The sequence below is a fragment of the Ammodytes marinus genome (assembly GCF_949987685.1).
Source record: "Ammodytes marinus genome assembly, chromosome: 15".
In the NCBI taxonomy this organism is placed as follows: domain Eukaryota; kingdom Metazoa; phylum Chordata; class Actinopteri; order Uranoscopiformes; family Ammodytidae; genus Ammodytes; species Ammodytes marinus.
Genome location: NC_137219.1, coordinates 7,953,350 through 7,975,939, shown reverse-complemented (window position 1 = coordinate 7,975,939; position 22,590 = coordinate 7,953,350). Strand labels below are relative to the sequence as shown.

At 43.2% G+C, this 22,590-nt stretch overlaps 1 protein-coding gene across 1 annotated transcript in view; it reads left to right on the top strand.

The window, feature by feature from the left end:
• The window catches only part of grin3ba (glutamate receptor, ionotropic, N-methyl-D-aspartate 3Ba), a gene marked incomplete at both ends in the record, with an annotated part of 72,139 nt that extends 49,792 nt beyond the window's left edge, over positions 1-22,347 (top strand). Inside the window, 7 exons of the mRNA XM_080042974.1 lie at positions 2,737-2,883; positions 3,258-3,403; positions 6,312-6,427; positions 16,507-16,658; positions 18,189-18,353; positions 19,831-19,898; positions 21,369-22,347. Of these exons, the coding sequence (XP_079899100.1) occupies positions 2,737-2,883; positions 3,258-3,403; positions 6,312-6,427; positions 16,507-16,658; positions 18,189-18,353; positions 19,831-19,898; positions 21,369-22,347 (1,773 nt within the window). The remainder of the gene's footprint in view (positions 1-2,736; positions 2,884-3,257; positions 3,404-6,311; positions 6,428-16,506; positions 16,659-18,188; positions 18,354-19,830; positions 19,899-21,368) is intronic.
• Positions 22,348-22,590: the final 243 nt, after the last annotated feature.

Here is a 22,590-nt window from a genome sequence, read left to right as displayed (position 1 = left end):
AAAATTCATAGCAAGGGTCACCCAGTAGCTCAACTGGTAGAATGCATACCAATTAAGGCCAAGTCTTTGTTGAAGCGGTCCCTGGTTCAATTCCAGCCTGGACCATTTTCTGCATGCACAGTATTCCCCTTCTCTTTCCGGTTTCAAACCTGTCCCTCTAGACTATCTAATAAAACATTGAAAATGCCCCCAAATGAAAACTCATCTTGAAAAATACATAAGGTGAAACAATCTATTTTACTTCAAAGCCAAAAATAAAATAAAAAAAATCCTCTTATTTCCATGTAATTTGTTTGCTATGAATACCCGACAATATTAAATGCACCTTTGCAGTAACAACATTCATCAGAAACCTGTCAGATTTGACCGATCGTGTTACACCCACAGTCACACGGCTGCACATGCCCATCCACAACACCAGATAAAAAAACAGAGTGTCCTCTGCATTTTCTGTCCATTTTTAATCAAAAATATACTGTGCCAAAATCCATCAGCATGATAAACTTATGCTTGCTCTTCAAATTTGCATGCAGGACATTCAGACACATTTTTGACACAGCATATGCCTCAATTATTCCCGTCTATCCTACCCTCCTGCGCGAGTGTGAACCCCATCATAATATTTCTTTAAAATCCCACTTTGTGCCTAAAGGAAGCAGTGCAAATGACTTGGGTGGAACGGTGGCCAAGTGATTAAAGAGACCTTCCCATAATTGAAAGGTCACAGGTTTGATCGCAACTGGCAATGTCTCAATTAACAGCTTGTGTCCATTAGCGGCCTTGTGACCTGCTAAAATGCCCTTGAGCAACACTCTGAACCCTCTGTGTGCCATGGTCAGAGCCAGAGAGTCATGATTATTTAGGCCATCGGGAAGACAGTGGATGACTAAATTGATGGCTCCAGTAACACTGCCAATGGCTTATTTCCCCGGAGACACCTTTATTGCAGTGTTCAGTTTTAATAAGGATCGGACCATTTTAAAGTCTTCCAAAACAGATCAATCAAATGGAATTACAATTTCCAAAAACTAAAAACCACAGGAGAAAAAAGTGTAAGGAAATGAAGTGTTTTTTTTTTATTAAAGTGCTGCAATTTTTGAGCAGGTCTCTGGCTACTAGCCTACAACCTATTGTACTGGTGTAATCGAGCTTTACTTCCAAGGAGCACATCATTTAGCAACTACATGGGGTTTGTGGGATTCCAGGTTGGTCCTTGATACTAGCAGAGGGGATAGCATCTCTGTCCAGCTCTGCATTGGATTTGGTTTAACAATTTAGCAACCCTGGCCAACGTTACCCCACGGAGTGTTACATTTGCCAGACAGGGTTGTGATAGATTGAAATAACTTTCTGATTTGCACTGACTTTTTCCGCCTGGGACATGGAGCTTTAGCTTCACTATTTAAACATGATATCCTGTTAAGTAGCCATTAAATTTACAATTAAGACCTTTGCCGGGATTCTCGCTTTAAAACCAGTCCACTGGAAACATTAAAATGTCAGTCTTAGACAGTGTCTATAACCATCTCACTGGGGTATGGTGAGGTTAATTAGCTAGCCTGCTACAGCCGATAAAATCTGTCCCATTTTAGCTAGCAAAATTGACAGAGATATAATTATGTTGTTGTCTACAGCAATCTGATATCAAGGACATGTAATTTATTAAATTATTCACAAACTCAAGTGGTGACTCTGCCCCTATTATCACTGTGTAATGCATATGGGATGGATAGCTTGACAGGAGTATCAACAGTAACTGACTGGGACAGGGCTTCTATTACATTTCATGGCTTCGCAGATGTGTTATTTGTCACATTTTTCTCTAAAATGTATAGCTTGTAAGCACAACGTAAAATAAAATACCTTGTCAGGAAAACTCATTGCCTACAGTACATGGGGCCACTCAAAGCACTCTGATCATCATAGCTTGAATGAAGCTCCACTGCACGCTATGAAATATTTACAATTTCCCTTAGTTCACCTTTCTTCCCAAAATAACAATATAAGGCAATTGAAGAGTTTGCGGTAATGGTGTGCATGCCTTACTCCCTTTCAATGCACCAGCTAATTATGCTTAAGGTTCTAAACATTGAAGACACCTTCATAATGATGGGTTACAACCATGTTTGTATAATTAATTTCCTATTAATTGAAAGCCTTTAAAACACGAGAAGTGTATCTTGTTTCTTTTCTTCCTGCTAAGTGGGTTTTAATTGGTGGAATAAATAATAACACTGTGATCACAGTGTTCAGGTGGATTCAATACCCAAGGCAGCAGGCAATTTCATGGAGAGGTATTTGTGATGTGTCTCACACATTGCTAGATTCTTTCTTCTGCTTTTTGTTCTGGTTTGTTTTGCTTACCTTGATCACCCTGACTTTTAAATAATGAGGATAATGAGAGGGAGGCGGTTGAGAGCTTCGCGGGGGTGTCTGCATTTACTGTATATCAACACCTGAATGCCCCTTTCTTCACACACTTTTATATTTAATGGTTTTCTGACTTTCTTGAACTGTTTCTTTTCGGTTGCTTTTCTGTGTTGACACCATGACATCGTTCAGTTCTGAACATCAGATATTTTTAGATTCGCTCATCCCTAAGATTAGCAAATCCCCCCCCCCTCCTCTTTTTTATCAGTTGAAATTATTTGTATGTGCTAATGAGCAGCTAAAAGCAAAACAAACTTTAAAAAAGGAAAATCTCCCTTGGATATACTGTATATTTCCAATCTACAGACTCCCAAATGCTGGACCGGGCGCTTCCTGATGAACCTGTGGGCCATTTTCTGTTTACTGGTGCTGTCCAGCTACACCGCCAACCTCGCTGCGGTCATGGTCGGAGAGAAGACCTTCGAACAGGTCTCTGGAATCCATGATGACAAGGTTAGACTTTGTGCAAGGACGTAAACTTGCAACTGCATGCATGTCAGCAACCCACACACAAACACACACACCCACACACACACACACACACACACACACACACACACACACACACACACACACACACACACTTACAGACCAGACCCCCTGCTACGTGAACGCACAAACTAATCTTACACAAGGACAGGCTAATGAGCAAAGAGCGGGATTATTTGTGAAGGATTATCGCTTTCCATTTCCCAAAAGCCTGTATCGGAATTTCGGAGCTAGAATGAATTTGGTATGAGCCCTGTTATGAAATATATCTCTCTCTCTCTCTTTTTATCAACCACACAACAATCTCCATCCATGTCTTCCTGTGTCTATTCCCTTAGCTGCACCATCCCTCCATGGGCTTCCGTTTTGGGACGGTGAGGGAGAGCAGCGCCGAGGAGTACATGAGGAAAAGCTTTCCGGAGATGCACGACTACATGAGACGCTTCAACCAGCCCACCACTCCGGAAGGCGTGCACATGTTAAAGTAAGACAAAGACCTCATTTGCAACCCCTAAACAACCGCCCTAATCCAGACCTAAACAATCTAGTCACGTTCAAATCTGTTTATCCGTTTCTTGTCTCTACCCGGCGCGCATTACGGATGAATTTTTTCGGGCGGTAAAAGAGATGATAGAGTTCACGATGTCGCCTGGAGGATTTGAAGTCGCAGACAGCGAATGATTGAACAGCATCATTGAATATGTGCACATGTCCTGAATAGCCAGTTGCACACCCATTGAATGTGAATTGGGATCCGATATTCTAATTAAAACGTCTGCAAGCCCATTAAGTCCGTGATTAATCAATTGCCAGTATGCCAACTCCGAAATCACCCATTGGCATCATCATTTCAAAATGCTGATGCTTTGATTCCCTTTAATATTTAATGTCCGTACCTACTGACTTCTACTATGTAAAATCAATGCAATAACTGTGCAAGTCGTGTTCTTCATCTTTGATTTGTTTCCACCCGCGGAGATTTTGCACGCAACCCATCGGGGGATGTTTTCTTATAAAGTGAACAAGCTGTTTGCTTTTGCATTTTGACAAGAGATACGATCAAAAAAAAACCCCATCCCTTCCGCGAGCTGCATATATTTACACCCTGCATTAGCAATGAGCTTTTCCCTCCATTGTTCACAGACACTGTATCTTAGCACAAAGTGTAAGCGAGGTGACAGCTTAGGAATAACATAAATGACATTAACACAGTCATCCCGTTTGAGGCAAAAAAAAAATGTCTTCATTAAAAAGTGACAAATTCAAAGATGAACGAAGGTCAGGGACAAAATTGATGAAGTGAGCGCTGGATGGATGAATCTGGTGTCGAATGGGGATTGCGAGCAGATGAAAGCAAGAAAGCAAGGCAAATACATTTATATAACGCGTCTTATTCACATAGACAGATTCATTTACTCTGCATAATGCATTAAAACACTGATAGCGCACAAAAAAAAACATTGAAGGGCTGGAACAATTTTTCAAAAAGGTACAAGATAAAAAACCTTGAAAAACATACATAGGATGTGGTTCAGGACGATAAAGAGTTTTGAAGGTTCAGTGAAAGGCAGAAGAGAAAATAATTTTAGAGGTAGAGAGCTAATTGTTACATCTTTACTGGGAATGGTTATCAGACTTCAGACTTAAATGGTGAGCGCGATACATCATCTCCCATCTGATCAACAATAATGAAAGACAAGAGCAACAACACATTTATCCTTCACATTACTGGTGTAAGACATTTACAGTTGACCCAGTACAGGTGTCAGTAGAAGTATTTAAGTATCATGAAATGGCCAGCACTCGAGTAAAGCACAAGTTACTCAAATACATGTTGAGTAAATGTAATAAATAAAGTTCCACCACTGGAATTCAGACCATGCTACGATAGCGAAAACCTTTTCATTGTGGCTTTTAACCAAGCACAAGATACACAGACACACTCTACCACTCACAGCTATACCCACATACAATTCTCAGGACACGATGCGTACTCCATAGAACACCGGGGGAGATGCTGAGATAGCGCTCATGTGCTGACACTGTGATACAAGTGTGAAGATAGAAAGCGCTTGTTCGGGAGGAAAGAGGAGAGGAGAACTGGGGGGGGGGGGAGGCGAGAGATGAAGGCGACGTTTGTTTGTGCGTGAGGCGCGGCAGAAGTGGAAGTCACAGCAGAGCAGAGAACCGGAGTGAGGCGGTAAAATACTGTGTTGGCAGAACCACTGACCCCAATACTGCACTCAAATCTTAAGAGAGAAGGGGTGGGGGGGGGGAACACTAAAATCACAAGCCTCTCTCCTGGAAAGACAGAACGCCGACGGGCTCCACACATAGGTACACATGCACACCAATGTACAGGCTCAGAGGACAGAACGCAAGCACATATTCCTTCACACAGGCTTAAAATGTATGCTGTCACATGCCTACACACGTGCACACTCTCTCTCTCTCACACCCACACACACACACACACACACACAAACCCACACACAACTCTCCAAAGCCAAGCATCGGATAACTTCCGACCCCCTTTAGCCCTAAAAGAAGTCTCTATCCTCTCTCTTCTCCCTGTGCCTCGTATTTGACAGGTCTGGGAAAAGAAAAGGAAAAAACACTTTTTTGCTTTGCCAGCAAGGAAAAGACTTTGTAAAGTCAACTTCTTTTTTTTCAGTAAACATCCTGAATAAGTTTCAGGTACTCTACTTTTTCAGTTTGATTCTGTGTGAGTGCACGTTTTTTCAGACACAATGCAGTTTACACTCATGTATCCGTCTGCCTTTTAATTCCGTGTCCAAAGGTACACAGGTATTTTCGATGGGCCTTTTGTCCACACGCTAAACACCACAACTTGACAGTAAAAGTGTCTTGAAAACTCCGGTACGTGTGGATGTGTGCACAAAATGTGTATATATTTTTTTTCCCTCAATCATTGTGTTCGTGTGTAGCTAAATTATTAAAGTGTTGAGTCGTCTTTGTATCCTGAAACTTATCCCCTGCCAGTCGTGGTCAGCTGGACAGAGGAACGCTCTATATAATTAGGGGTCAATTAGGGTCGATTGGATCGATATCGTCTGAGTGGGAGAGTCTACGGCGGTGTGTTAAGAGCCTTATCAGTCCACCACAGAGGCTGTTGGTTTAGGTAATGATATATGTGTTTACTGAGTGTATTAGAAAACAGCTAATCTCATCCTCTGTACAAATGACAAAGTGGGATGACAGCCCCGAATACAGGGTTCCTGCACAGGTCTAGGGGAGTGTGTGTGTCTGAGAAAAGTTTGGGGAAGTAAACGTGTTTGTTTGGGGGTCTTCATGAAGTTTGAGGTTAGTTGTCAATTAATGCTTCTCTCTCACTCTCTCCCCTGTGATGTGTGTGTGTGTCGGTGGTGAAGGACAGATCCCCCTCTCCTGGATGCGTTCATCATGGACAAAGCCCTGTTGGATTTTGAGGTCTCCATCGACGCCGAATGCAAACTGCTCACCGTGGGGAAGCCTTTTGCCATTGAAGGTGCACATGCAGACACACACACACACACACACACACACACACACACACACGAGACACTAGTCTTTATCACTTGTGAGGACATTCTATCGTCTTCCCCCCCCACCTCCCACAAAGCACTTTGTAACGATCTAAGACTAAATGTCTGAGTCCAAATGTTACACCCACCATAAACTAATAATAGTTCTATTTCTAACCCAGGAATCTAGTCTTATGATCATATAAAAAAATGAACGGCCTTGTGGGGACCAGCTTTTTGTCCCCAGATGGCAGGTGGGTCCTCACAATGTGACTGTATGAAAAGATGTGTCCCCGTAATGTGATTGCACTCAATCCTCTATTATTTACAACAATGTGCAGTCAGAACACTTTGGACTTCACACTTACAGGTAACTTACTACTAACAGTAATGAAAAAAATGTGTTAACGATCTAAACAGGGGGCTATTATATTCGTGTTCTCACCATTTTCTATATTAATTAATGGATTTATGCACATGGATGTGTGTGTGTGTGTAAGAGGTTTCTTCCAGTGTTAAACTTGATGAAGTTGCTTTCCTAAGTAAAGTCCTAGCTTCTCCTTTCTGAAAATCAACATATAAAACATACGGCCCACAAGATAAAAATGAAAGCTATAGTATAGATCCAATAATCGCTGCAAAAACAGTTTATCCTGCTGTCATGTTTAACCAAGTTGAATGTTACACTGTCTTACGTCCTTCTCCTCACCCCCTTCTTATACACGGATAACTCCTGTATGTGTAGTACTCGAGCTGAAACTATTGCAAAAGCGGTCAAAATTCGTACATTATTAATAGCCTAGCCTAAGGCAAATCCAAATTATTACCAAAAACAGATATGCTGCTGGCTCTAGTGGAACAAGCAGACCTACAGTATTACTGGGTACAGTTGCAATTCCCTGCCAGCTCTGACATGAAATCCTTACCTAGCATAACTGCCACATGCATCACTGCAGCATTGCTGTGTAAGTCAATAAGGTCTTATTTAATGTGGATACGTTGGTTACAAGACTAATTACCATTTTGTTCAATAGCTTACAATATATTACTAGTAATAAATCTAGTTTTTGATTCAAACAAAGGCTTTGCACCACAAAAGCCAGATGTACTTTATTTTGGGGAGGCTGTAGCGAAGTGGGTCGTCCAGTGGGTTGCAGGGTTGGTGGTTCGATCCCCCGTCTCCCCGCAACATCCCTAAGTGTCCCTGAGCAAGACACTGAACCCTAAATTGCTCCCGATAGTTAGCTGCTGCTATCGGTGTAGGTATGGTGTGTGAATGGATGAATGTGTACAAAACAATGTAAAGCACTTTGAGTCTGTGAAAAACCAGGGAAAAGAGCTATATAAGTGGAGTCCATTTACCATTTATAATGACTAGTTCCAGCAGGAATGACAGCAGCAGTAATAGTAACACATGGATGTGGTATAAGTAGTTTCTCTAAGTGATACGTTTATGCTCATATGAATACATAGGAGCATTTGCAGAACCAGAGTAAATTGTATCACGTGTAGAAATATAAGGCTGCTGTCAAAATGCTGCTCCAATAAAAGGCTGGTTCTCCATTCGGTTAAGATAAATACAGGTTCAAGCTGTTATTGCAAGCGCTGGTGAATTCTACTCACATGTCATTCTGCACACATGGGTACGCCTTGTGAAGGTGACTTTGAAGTGAAATCCACGCCGACACAACACGTTTGATTAGATGAATCAAGCGTTTAACCTTCTAACCCAAACACCCACATGTTGAATTAGTGTGCGCTCTCACGTCTCACTGACGTACATGTGTGTGTGTGTGTGTGTAACTTCATGTGTTCTTTCCTTTTCTTCTCCACACCTATCTCTGAGGCAGGCATGCACACACACACACACACAGATATTGATACTTGAAAAGGGTGCCGCATGGGAGCCAACACTATAACTTTGTGATAACATTTTCTCTGTCGATCAAAAGCATAGCCTCGGAAAGACCCCGCTCCCACACTCCAGCTGCTGCTCACTGTACAAACTCTTGTTCACTGGAGATTATCTAGTGCTCTCCTCACCACAATAAGACACAATGAGCCATAGGGGCATCGCAGTAGCATTACTCAGGACTGTGAGAGGATGAGAAAGCCAGGGCTCATTGGTATGTAGAGTAGTGGAGTCAGCTTGACGACTTGCTTGATTCATTGTCTACATGGAAAAGGCGGGCGAGGAAAATCCACACCGCCTTTGGTAGCTATTCACCTCCACGGCCTGGGTACGGGAAGAATGAGACCGAGGGTTGAATAGCTCCATGAGTCTGATATGACTGTGTGGAGGAAGAAAGAGCCGGAAGTGGCCCCCCAGACAGGAAGTGAGTGAAAGGGAAAACGCTAGAAGGGATAAGGAGGAGAGATTGGGCTGGGGGGAAAAAAAGAAAAAGTCAAGTCATGTCAACTTTATTGTGAATTTTTGCTAAATGTGCCAGACATACAGAGAAGTCGAATATGTTTCTCTCAGACCCGAGGTGCAATTAATGCAAAGGATTAAAAAAATGATTAAAAAAAGTAATAAAAGATGTATTCAAAATAGTGAATTTTGGTACAATATAATGGCATTAAAAAGAGAAGAAGACTGAATGTGAGAGGAATGAAGAAAGTAAGGGAAAGAAGAGCACCATAGCTAGGAGTGAGGGAGGGCCAGTTGGAGGGGCGGGCTGGCGGAGTGGATGAGCGAGGTGGGAGTTGAGCACATAGCAGGAGATAGAGGGCTTTCATTTGCCCACTGCCAGTTTGCGCCCTTCTGCACTGCGGGTGATAAAAGAGGCAGCCAACAGAGTCCCCCCCCTAATCAAGACAAACCTTCACCCCCAAGCAGATGGAGTGAGGAAGGGGGAGAAAGGACAGAAAGGGCCCCTATGAGGATGCATGCAGGCTGGGATTTATAGAGCGGTTGGTTTGTGGTCAGGAGCAGATACAGAGAGACAAACAGAACTATTGGGGGGACTGCTGTTAAGGAGTCGCTGCCGGCAAGGTGCTCCACTGAATTTCTTGGGGCTGCTTAAGTGTTGAGAAGTGCAGGGGGGGGGGGGGGTGCAGGGCGCTACACTGAGTGCTGTTGGGAGATGTTTACGACAGCCTAGACACACCCCATTAATAATATTGCCGCCGAACACGCAGCAGCAACTCGAATGCTTGTTTGTTTGTGGGTGTCGGTGTGTGTGTGTGTGTGTGTGTGTGTGTGTGTGTGTGTGTGTGTGTGTGTGTGTGTGTGTGTGTGTGTGTGTGTGTGTGTGTGTGTGTGTGTGTGTGTGTGTGTGTGTGTGTGTGTGTTCCTGTGTGCATAAGTGGCCTACACGAGCTCAGTCAAGCAGGGCAGAGCGCGTCTGAAGATCAAAATGAGCCTGGCAGAAGATTCTGTTGTCGGGTTGAGGGCTGTTGTTGGGCGGTCGGTTAGTTCACGTCTGGCAGCACTGATGTACCCATGGCTTTTGGCTGCTAAGAGTATGTTTGGAAATGTGGGTAGAAGATGTTCATTTTGAAAGTAAGACTGCCTTCGTATAACAAAAAATAGTATTTCTAGAATGGGCTGATCAAAGTGAATTCAGTGGTGTAGATTAAAAGGTGGAGTCAGATATCATTGAGAAAAAGGGATTTTGACAACAAGCGTTCTCCAGAATCACTGACTCCACCTTTAATCTGCCAGTATTTCGACAAGCATTAAATGAATAAAAACATTAATTGAGCAAAGGGGACAAACATTCCCTAATTCCAGCGCCCCAGTTGTGGAGATTTGGTGCATTCGTCTTTCTGGAGAAATAGTAAAAGTGCATATCTTTTTGTTTTCGAAATGTGAGTCGGACAAATAAGCTAAATGAAGACGTCACTCGGGCCTTGGGGAAATTGCTACTGGCATTTTTCTGGCATTTTTAGACCAAGTGATTGATGGAGAAAATAATCAAAAGAATAATGACTATGAGAAGAATCTTCAGTTGCAACCACTAGAATTGTGGCAATTATCCATCCAAAGCATTTTAATCTAACTATATATACTAGGGGCTGCACATTAAAGGACATTTATTAAATTACAGACATTATCAATCTCTTCCTGACCTACATGTACTCATCTGGTAATTTGTATTAAATGTGATATACTGTATAGTCTGATAGCTATATGGATGCCAAGAAGAACTAACTTTGAAACAGAAGTTCAACCCAAAGTGTCTTTACTTCTTACCGTGATTAAACAGGACAAACCGACTGGGGGAAAAAATGCGTCCACTGATCCATAAAGAATTGTTATGTCTGAAGTTTGAAGTAAATCTGGCGATTCATCTTGACAGCCATTTTTTGGCTACGTCTCCCCAACCCGAATATATGCTATATAAAACTGCTCTATCCCTGATTGAATCACCACAATCAATACCAAGCTTTAACATTTCCTACAGTCAAACTAAACATTTTAATAAGTGGGAGGGGGGGGGGGATTTTTTGGCACACAGGAAATTATGCTTTTTGTACCACTAGCGATTAATGGAAGACCAAAGGACTGCGGCATACACACACAAAGTCTCCCAACTTCAGAAAAACAGAAATCAAAGACGAAGATTCAACACTTGCCACTGTGGTTTGATTATGAAATAATCTTTCAGAGCTACAGAACATAAACGCAAAAGAAAGCAGCGCTTAGCGGCGACGATGTCAGATCAAAAGCGGCGATACCAATATTTTAATTTAAAATTAAGATGAAAGAACAGAGCGGAGTTGCTGCTCTGCTTGTTAAACAGTGGCGTTCCTCGATTTTTGCCTTTCAAAATAAAAGAGAGGAGTATAGAAACATTTCCCAGACATATAGAAAGAGTTCAGGAGTAAAAGCTTGATGTGAGTGAGTGAGTGAGTGAGTGAGTGAGTGAGTGAGTGAGTGAGTGAGTGAGTGAGTGAGTGAGTGAGTGAGTGAGTGAGTGAGTAGGTGTGTGTGGGGGATTTGAGTGACAGCTGTGGGGACTGGAGGCTTGTGATGGATGGAACACGCGGATGTCTGGGGGAAGAAAAAAATCTAAAACAAATGACAAGTGGCTGCCCACTTGTATTTCACTATTTGACTGAGTGCTTTAGAAGTAAATTCGAATGGAGATGGAGAAAAAAAATAACGTCTCTCTTTGCTGACAATAAGAAAGAGAGGAGAGAGACGTACGGAAGACAAAGCAGTGGACTCGGGAGAGAAGGGGCCGCAAGATAAAAGGGAAAAAGAAATTGGGCGAAACTGAAGGGATGACAGAGATAAGGAGCAGTATTACTGTGGAGGAGACTAGCAGGCAATGGTGGGAGTGGAATGACCTCGGACAGGGAAAACGAGGGAGAACAGAAGGGAATAAAGGATGAAAATGACGAGTAGCGGAGGGACGGGAAAGGAGGGTGAGAGCAAAGGGAGGGAGAGCTTAGACAGCCTTTGTCATGTAGGAAGCAAAGTGTGACAGTTATGTGAACCTTTTTCTCCTCTTCTCCCTTCCTGCGTGCAACCCCCATCAGGCTCACACACACACACCTTGACAGACAACACACAGACACACACACACACACACACACACAAACAGCCGCCATGTCCGAGTCATTCAGGCAGGCACACACACACACACACACACACACACACACACACACACACACACACTAAAACGCTGTTGGCATGACTGTGTCTTTGACTGCGGCACAGATGAAATGAAACAAACAACCCCAGGAGATCTTGTAGAGCAATACATCTCAGAGGTGGGGCGTTTGATTCTGAGCTGAGGGACAGATTTCTCTCATTTTGTACCCTGCAGACATGTGGCCTGGGCTGTACTGCAAATAAAATGAAAATGCAGTTTTAAAAAGTCTCATTTAGCCATATTTGCCTCAGTTATTGGAATGTTGTAATGATGCATCAATGTGGCGCTTTTTCCAATCAACAGTGTTGCATGTTAATCAAAAACCTTAATAGTTACATGATTAGGTTGCTCTAACTACTTTCAAATGGACTGCCCTATCTGGACTCATTACTGCACACACTGCTGTGAGTTTTACCTTTAACGGGAGGGAAATTAAGAAGTGACGAAGAAACAATTTCTTGCAAATCAAGCGCAAGGTTCATATTTAATGTGCTTCAACAATGAGTTGCATTACTGACTGCATAATTAAGATGCCTGTGTCTGAAGCCATTAAGTCCATATCTGTGACCACAGCGGGTTCAAACTCTTAATTGCACATAATATATTAATTAGCACATGGTATGTTTTGCATGTAAAATCATCGCTGTGCAAAGTTATCAACTGTGAGTTGCCTCTGTGAAAATGGTATAACATTTGCCTCTGGTATTTAAAGGACATTCTCAAAACACTTAGGCTTTGTACTCAAATGTACTTCAATGCTTTTTATTCATAGAAATGTAAACTAGAATACTGTCAAACTAGTTCAAGTGTGTTATTAAATGTAGTGCACCAAGGCTACTGTCAACCATGACCAGCGATGTTTAACCAAAAAAATACACAGTTATTTCAAAAGGAACACTATCAAGAGAAGAACAACAGAAAAAAAAGCGTACTAGGCTTTTTTTATGGAGCTTAATGTCAGCTATGCTATCAAGCTCCCGTTCCAAATGAAAGTGAAATTGGCCTTGGTTTGCCCTTTGTATGAAAGTGGTTATATTGTGTCAGTAACCGGAGGGGGGTGAGTGTGTGGTTGACGATCTGCATGACGGAATGCAATAAGCGTTTCGCAACCGGCGGCCCATGTGATGAGGTAAAAGTTTGAGAGGAATGAGGTTCCAATTATATTTTTGATGCTGTGTGTGGGCGATTGTTATTTTGTGGAATCTGGAAGTGTGTGGGGCGACAAAACAGATCTGGAAAATGATGCTATCCCTCTCTCTTTTTTTATTTCTCTCTATCTCTCTCTATTCAGATTTTAAAACATTTTCTTTCAAAGTATGCCATAAAGCCGCCAGTATGATGATAGAATAATACATACATTACAAGCCGATGGCTGAACTAGTACAAAGTGTCGCGTACTTCTTAGTATTCCTCAGGCAACCTTCAGGGTGTTTCGGCTACAACCCGTGTTCTGAAAGCACTAATGGAAAGGTGGCAAAGTCTAACAAAACAGAAATAATTAAGCACATAGGGGGGGAAATGAGACTTAACGACATTAATCGAGGGCGACAAGGGAAAAGTGTTTGGTGCACACAGGTGAGAAAAGAGTCATTTAGGGAACGTATATTCTCCAGGAAATGTTGTTCTTTTTGACAAAAAAACAAAACATGACTGACATTTCTTCACCCTAAGTTTCGAGTCATTTTTCATAACACATAGTCGTGCTGCACCAACTCCTCCCACACAGTGTTTCATTCGTGCAGCAGTCATTTATATTACGCTGATAAATCACCGGAGAGGGCCATGCTGATGTGCTCCCAAGGGAACGCAATCGGCCCTTTTTAGGAGCACAGTCAGGTAAAATATGAGCACATTTGCACCCTATCCACCAAAAGGTAGTCTGGGAGGCACTGAGACCAAACTTGAATCCCACTTTTAACCCCCCAGACCAGACCCGTGTGACAGACGCCTGGGAAGCTGGGAATGGGCATGAGTATTTCGGTGGTAGCATGACAATGTGTCATTTTTTTTCTCTTGTGACACGCCTCACGTTAGAAGATGACAGGCAATGGACAAATCTATAGTCTGGGATTGCCTCACACATAGGCTCCCCGGCAGAAAGACTCCCCACTTTGAAAACGTTTACAGAATGCGCGGTGACGCTCCAGATGCCTTAGATGTTGACACTGATCCAGGAAGTCTATCTCTAGCCTAGGGATCCACTAATCCATATTTTTTTTCCACTCCTAATACCAACCGCAGTGCTTCAACTCAAGGTACAGATTAGATACCAGTGCGCCCCCCCCCCCTCTCTCTCTCTCTCTCCTCCCCAGCTTTGAATATGTGTAAACCTCTCATTGCAAGTAACTCTAGAAATCTTCTTTTTTTTTTTTTTGGTACTTAACGAGGCCAGGCACTAAAAAAAATAAAACTGAGGTGGCAGCCTGCTGTGACTAATGAATGCAATTTATAGTGGAGAGACAGGGTTTTTTTATGACATTGACAAATAAATCGTATTTAATATTGATGGGTCACATTATTGTCACAGATGTCTTGGCCCAATCAGTGCATCCCTACTCTATAGTCCATTACTGCCTATGTCAACTCTGCAAGTCTTGCATGTCATGAAAGACAGCAGGGTAATATTTGTTGCCGTTTCAGTTTGTTGTGACATATGTCTCAGCCATGCCGTGGCAGGGTTATATCATGATCTACTGTGACAGGTGATCGTTCATAACTGTCATCTATCATGGCACTAGTTTTGTCTACTATTTCCTACTGAGAGGCAGTCGTGAAAACAGGAAAAAAACACACCTGTAAAAGAGAAATGCCTCTGTGTTGTGTTTTTCATTTTCATAAACATCCACAGTAGTATAATGTAACATACACATGACCCAAACATACATGTAGGCTCTACGTAATAAACATATAAATGTAACACTGACAAGGACCATTTTTCTTCAAAATTAGTAGTTTGACTTTGGATATTTTAACTAGCCTACATGTTGCTGCTAATAGGCCTGCCTACATATCTTAAGAAAGGTTTTGAATGAAGGCCTTTTGATTTAATGGAGTATTCTCACAGTGTTTTATAAGTAGCCTACTTTTTAATAAAACTATAACTGAATAGGCCACTTCTACCACCACTGCAGACATTGTCTCTTGTAAAAGAACTAAACGATTCACTCTGTCAACCGCTTGAAATGCAAGGCCAACACAGAGACAGCACTGTCAGTGAACGCATCATTCTCATTATTTATTAACAGTCATCGGCCACGGCGGGCGTAAAAGCAGCGTTTAATCTCTTACCGTGTGCAACATTGGACATCAGCTTGCATCGCGGCGCGGCGTGGTTTGGAGTTTGAACATTGAGGAAGATTCTCATTGTCATCTGTTGAATGTGATCAGCTCACTCTCCGGTCGGTGACAGCAGAGTCAAGTTGTTCAGGGACGTTCAGTTTTAATCTCTCCACGCTGCCACATGTAATTGAGAGGCAGTGACCCTTGGGAGTAAATAAATATAGCCTACTCTGGAGAGTGTATTGGGGGCACCATCTTTGTAGAGTATCCATGACGGAAGAACAGGTGACATTATCGATTGTACGTTGTGTGAGTGTGGGTGATTTTTTTTTTTTAGCTTTCCTGGATTTCGCATCTGACTCGGTGAAGCCCAGATTGCCTGGGGTTATTTGGGCACTTCCTCGCTTCCTTGCCTTGCTGTTATAGCATAATTTAAGCAATATCTCACGTGCACTTCTAACCTTATGTGTAACTCTCCTTTATAGTGTCATTTTTCACAGCAATATATCCGAACCTCCTCGACTTTACTTCCTCCAGAAACTTGGGAGCGCACTGACCGCACGCTAACCACTTCCGCGCGCAGCTCTGTCAAAGGTCAAGCCCCGCCCACACTGAACAATCTAGACGTGTAATTGGCCTTGATTTAGTGGTCTCCAGAAAACCAATCACAGTCACAGTGGTTAAAAAAAAGAAAATAAAAAAATACCTTTATTCCATTTGCCAGTGGTGAGGGAATGGTAAGAGAAGGTGATAAAGGGTAAGAGAAGGTGATAAAGGGGAGAAACAAAACAACTCAATAACAGAATTTGATCTGCTGTATTCTCTGTGCCACGAGGGGACACCTGTCCTGCACCGGCTTTGGAGGGTTTTGTTCTTTTGTCTAGCCGCACAAATACCCTACTAGGTATTTGCCCACATATGCACTGACAACAGGGGAAAAAGGGGATGTTTCTGTGAACCCATAAATCTCCTTTCCAGAGGGCATCTTTCCCTTTGGCTTACTGCAACTGGGCTGACTTGTCTGTGGCTTATAGACAACAACAAAACAACCAAGTTAAGACTAGATTCGTATGTCTCTTCCTCGGGCATGACTATTGCTCAAATATTCTGTTTCTTGCCTCAGCATAATGTGTTTACATCAGCCTCTGTTTTGTTTGTCTGTTTGTCTCTTTTCCCAGGCTACGGTATAGGCCTGCCCCAGGGCTCTCCTCTGACCCGCAATGTGTCCGAGTTTGTGAGTCGCTACAAGTCGGACGGCTTCATGGACGCGCTACATGACAAATGGTATAAGGTTGTGCCTTGCGGGAAGCGAGTATTTGCAGTCACTGAGGTAAGCAGCCATTGGTTGGGAGAGAGAGTATATGTTCATTTGACTGTGTACGTGTTTGGCGTGTTAAAACAAAAGCAAAGCTGTACTCCTATAAATGAGTCTCCCTTTGGGACGGCGACAGGAGTGCCTGCCAGCCGAGCAGACATGCACACAGACAATCACATTCATACACACACACACACACCTACACATACACATACACACATGAAGAGAAAGACAAACATACATACGGGATTATATATTGACATTAACCAGAGTTAGTCACGTACTGTGTCTGAGAGTAGATACTTAGGCTATTTGTGTCCTGTGTGTGCTACAGCAGCAGAGTACTCTCACTCCCCTTGCCCCCCCTATGTTTTTTTCTTCCATCTCTTTTTTAAGAACTACGAAACCTCCAGACGAAGCGAGCGCACCGTCTGTATCCAAAGGCAATCTCTTGTTTGTGAAACACAGAGGAGCGACTTCGACTATACTCCCCTTTGGCCATTCCCTTTCAAACTCCCCCACTTCAAAGTTGAAATCATATTACAGCAATCGACGCAATTACACAGTCATAGGTTTTTTCAGCCAGTGAAGTGGAAAAACCTTAACTTTGCCCTGCGCCTGCAAGCTAATGCCATTTTTTGTCAAAATTGGAAGTGCCCCAAATGGACTCTACTGTCAAACAATGTGGCCGTCAATGCGATGGGGCCCTCCTTCCTTCCCTCTCGATCGGTGGGGGCATGAGGAGGTCAGTGAGTGTCGTGGCTGATAAATTTGTCGAGTCAGCGCGGGGCTAATTGCCACGGGAGGCGGTGCAGAAATGAGCGGGGTGAAGGGAAACATGATTAGAGAGCGCACACACCACCACCAACTGTCTCTTCCACTTCGTCCTGCGGGCCAATGAGAAGGCCTCATCAGAGATAGACATTATGCGAGAAGGAGAGAGAGAGAGAGAGAGAGAGGGGGGAATGTATGTGGGCGAACCAAATGGGAACGAACCGCTCTTCAATTAACCATCGTCTCCTTTTACCATCTCCGTGCTAACCGTTTCTTTCTATTACTCTCAGTTTGGCCTCTCTCTCTCTCTCTCTCTCTCTCTTAGCCCTCCATGCATTATGTCTCCACTGCCTTTTATTCTCCATAAGCAACCCTTTTTTTCTATCCAAACATGCCTTTTTACGCCTCTGACCTCTCTTCCCCCCGTATATCAATTGTTATGGGCTTACACAGCCGAACTAGAAACACAACAGCATAATATCAAATTCAACAAACAGTGGTAAATGTGTAAACACAAATCATCAATGTCTTTATTTGTCCTCTCCGACGGCTTAAGTGTTTACTGTGTCACTCCCCCAACCCCTCTCTTCTCTCTGTCTCTCTCTCTCTCTTTTTCTCTCTCTGTCTCTCTCTCTCTCTCTCCGTGACTGTCTGTCTCTGTCTTTCTCTCTCTCTGTCTTTCTCTCTCTCTCTCTCTCTCTCTCTCTCTCTCTCTCTCTCTCTCTCTCTCTCTCTCTCTCTCTCTCTCTCTCTTTCATGGCCCCCCCTCAGACCTTACAGATGGGGATCCAGCATTTCTCCGGCCTGTTTGTGCTGCTGTGTATGGGTGTGTGTGGAGCCCTGCTGACCCTGGCAGGTGAACACACCTTCTATCACCTGGTCATCCCCCGACTCCGACGCACACACACACTGCAGTACTGGCTGCACACCAGCCAGGTGAGTAAAATATGCCATTGGTGAGAGCGCTTGCATGCACGTCTACCATGCTGACGTATTCTCTCAAGGTCTCTCAAGGAAGGAAAAAAAAAGAAAAAAGACCAACTGTAATTGTCACGGTATGGACGTGTGCTCATTAATACACACATATGAGAACACTAACGCACACACTCACATGCCAGAACACACATTCACTTGCTGGTGGTGAGCCATGCCTAGACCCTTTGGAGCAAACTGCTATTTTTGCAGGTAAACTACGCCCTCTACTGTTGGAAACTCTTCATAACAGTCAAGAATAAGTCATGTTTTAAGTGAATCATCTCATTTTAGTACAGTTTTAACTTTAAGCTAAATGTACTAAGTCGTGCAAACTAAGAACTCTGTTAATTAGCTAATTATTGCTTTAATTGTGCTCTGTAAACAACGTGACTGTTTCAAACGAATGAGTTCATTAAGAAAAAAGTTATTAAACCGCTCCCATTAGCTGCGCTTTATTAATCGCTTCATGACCACACCATACGCCTGCGTGCCTTTGTTTTGTTAGGCTTGTTCTATTCTGAGGGGAGATGATTTATAAACATCACATACACATCATTAACCTTTTCATTCACTATCACGTCTTGTCTCGTTTATCACCACAGAATGACTTTGACATCTATGCGTTATTTAACATGCAAATTACAAAATGTTGACTGGTAGGAAGAAGAAATACAAAGAGAATGGGATAAATTAGATCCGACAGAAGTTTTCTTTTTGCAAACAGACTGTTGGAGAATTTGTGTTTCAAAACAACGTACGGCCGAAGGGAACTACAAATTGGGGGATTGAAAGGTCATATTTTTGTTATTTATGAAACTGTTAAGCCATTACCAAACGAGGCGTCTGCGCTGATATTTTGGAGTTAATAAACGGAGCTATAGCGGTGTGAAAATCCAGTCGGCTCGCATTTGTTTGTCACATTCCGCTAAAAAGGGCAACTACTCGCGGGGCAGCCTCGAGCATCCATCACAAAAAAAAAAACCCAGACCAGCTTTCCTGAGTCAGACGTCCCCCTCAGCATAATCCCTGTCAAGAGGAAAAAGTCAAATTTCTTACTTTAGACACCTTAAGACGCATATCAGAAAATAATAATTCAAAAGGTTATTTTATTTTTAGCCTAACCAAAGCACCTTAATCATAGAAGGGCTTAAGCAACTGATACCTTAACCTCTCTCACAACTCTAAAGCAGAAAAGAAATGTCCCTCACTGAATGACAATCATTTGATTTAAATAATTCAAAGGCGCACGGCCGACGGATTTCGCGAGCAATATAGCTGTCACAGATGTTTCTGGGTAGAATAATGACTCTGAGAAATGCAAATGGTTCCTCATCTCCCCCTGATTTCTTTCAGAGCTGATTATTTGATAACCAGTTGCACATTTCTAATTAGTAGTTCTTGTCATTGTTTTTTCTTTCTTTCATTTCTCTACTTGCAGAAAATTCACAGGGCCCTCCACACCACGTATGAGGACGTTGGAAAGGAGCTGACCGGACTTGAAGAAAAGTAATGCTTACCTTCTCTCCACATTCTCATGCATCCATACTTTGTTTAGAATTTAGAGCTTTCAGTTTGTGTTAATGGTAGCGGCCCCTTTGGACAAAAGCGGTAGTGTTTTTACTATGCCAGCTATAGTTCTGGGGTGAGGGACCCATGACAAAGGCAATAAGAAAAAACTATATACAAATAGCATTATTTGAACTGATGGTCTGGTCTGCTGTTACACGTCATTTATGATCATCAGGAAAAATGAGACTGTTTCAGAAATATTTAAAAGTTCCTCATAGCACCTTTAAAGAACCTACCTCTAATTTATCAAAATTCTTTAAAGGTTCAGTAAGCGGAATGGTCAGTTTAGCTAACTTCCTGTCAGTGACTGCAGTTAGCAGTCCCCTCCCTCGTCCCCACGTCACCACATTAATGCACTGCGGTCTTCAAGCAGCGAGTTATCTAGCATCATCTCAGATCCATAAGTGCGATACAACATGCGATAAAAACCATCAAAAAAGACATTGGGAAGGATTTTTACCTGCTCCGCCATTGTAGGCACATACACATTCACCCATCTGTTGCTCTGCACGTGCACCGGCAGTGAGACGGGTGCCGGTTTGTAGCGTTCTCTCTTCTGATTGGTTAACAGTAGTGGGATCCCCGAAAAGTTTATTTGCCGATTGAGAGATCGGCTTTATAAAACTCGCACACTATAAGTGATCACTGTACGAATAACGAGCGATTTAACACTTATATTAACATAAATAAATCGCTTACTTCACCTTTAAGGAATAGTTTGACCTTTTGGGGAGGGTCTACAAGCTCACCCAATCACATCTTATATCTTATTCATTTCGATCCGTTTTCTCGACAGCTGCTTGCGGCATAATATTTGACAGTTATCGATCCTCTCATCTAACTCTCTGCAAAATAAGCCTATTTCCCAAATGTCAAGCTGTTTCTTTTAAACGAGTGGATTTGTATAAGCAGTAGGATGAAGCAGCCTCATTTACTGCACTTTTATGACAAAATGACTGGTTAGGAAGGGAGTTTTCTTCTCTTTTTTTTAAGTGACAGCCAAATGGGTCAATCTCAAACACAGTCAACCTTTTCAAAATGTAGTTGTCAAACTTGTTTTTTTTTTGCTGTCTCATCTAATCAAATCCCATTTAACATGAATAAACAAAACTGTTGAGATCTGGATTCTTTATTTAGTTAGAAAGTAAAACAATTTTTTTAAATTTTTAGTCAAATATTCGATGTTAAAAACAGAAAGGATTCAAGACAAATCAGGTGAATCTCAGTATTGCTTAGTCTGCACTTGATAATACCCTAGATTATCCCACTAATATACTATGTACTACTATGTATGTCGTATTTATTTTGTGTTTTCTGTTTGCTTATTGCTAAATATGTTTCAATGTATACTGCTGGAAAGTATCTGACTGGATATATGCCCTTGTTGATCTTCCTCTCTTTCACTAGCCCCTCCTCTTGTATCTCAGAGAACTGCACCCTGCACAGGAAACTGCACCAGCCTCCTCCTCCGTCGTCTCCCGCATCCCAAAACGCTTCCACCACGGCCGGAGACACCGACAACTCCTCGCCTTCCCACGAGCCCAAGGAGAAACGTGTGCATTTTGACCTGGAGACCCTTCACAGCTACCGCCTGCGCACACACACCGCCTCTGTGCGCGGCAGGCCCGGCATGGTGGGACGTCCTGGGCTCGGCCTGGGAGGGTTCGGGCTTTGTAACCTGGGCAGTTTCACCTCCCCTCGTCAGATCAGCCTCCAAGCCAACGGGGGCCCAGTCTCCACGCTGGCCTCCCCAGGTTTGGTGCTCTCTACCCTGGGCAGCCGGGCGGCACAGACCAGCATGTGGGAAGGGGAGCTCCAGGACCTGCAGGGTAAGATCGAGACCTTCCGTACCCAGCTGAGGGAGGCCCTGGCCAGGAGAGCCGAGATCCAGAGCAGCCTGGAGAGGGAGAGGAGCGGAGTGGTGCGCAGGGATACCAGTCTGGAGAGGGACAGACAGAGCAGGGCACAGACCATTAACACGGACAGAAGCAGCTCCGCTCAGTCCAAAATCCCCGAGAGGGACAGGACCAGCCAACTGCAAACCCTCAATAATCAACAGACAGGCAGGGTTAATCAATCAGGTGGTCCTGGGTCTATGGAGCACGGGAGGAGCAGCCAGTTAAACACAGTGAACAGTTTGGACAGAGGCAGAGCCAACCAATTACGCTCCGTTAATACTCTGACGGGAGAGAGGACTGTCCACTCCCGCACCGCCAACAGTTTGGAGCGAAGCCGCATCATCCAACCTCCAGGTGCCAGCAACATAACTACTGTCCATTCACGGAACACTTCCAGCCTGGACAGACAGAAGGTTAACCTATCGAGCACTCTGAACACTTTGGACAGGACAAAAGCCAACCAATCAGGTGTAAGCAGCGGGACTTGACTGTGTTTTTGAAGCCCCTGATGTTTAGGAGGGTCGCAGAGGGAGCTGTAAAGTGTGTGCTTGCATAGCCGTGGGAAGATGGCCTGTGTGGAATGGGTTAAGTTTGCTCGCTTGCTTGAAAAACGACAGTGTTTGTTAACTCACACCATTACTTACCAAAATCATTTTCACCCTCACCCAGAATTATTCCCGCACTCGCTTGAAATGACATCTAAAAACCGTTAGCTGAGCTTGAAGAAACTA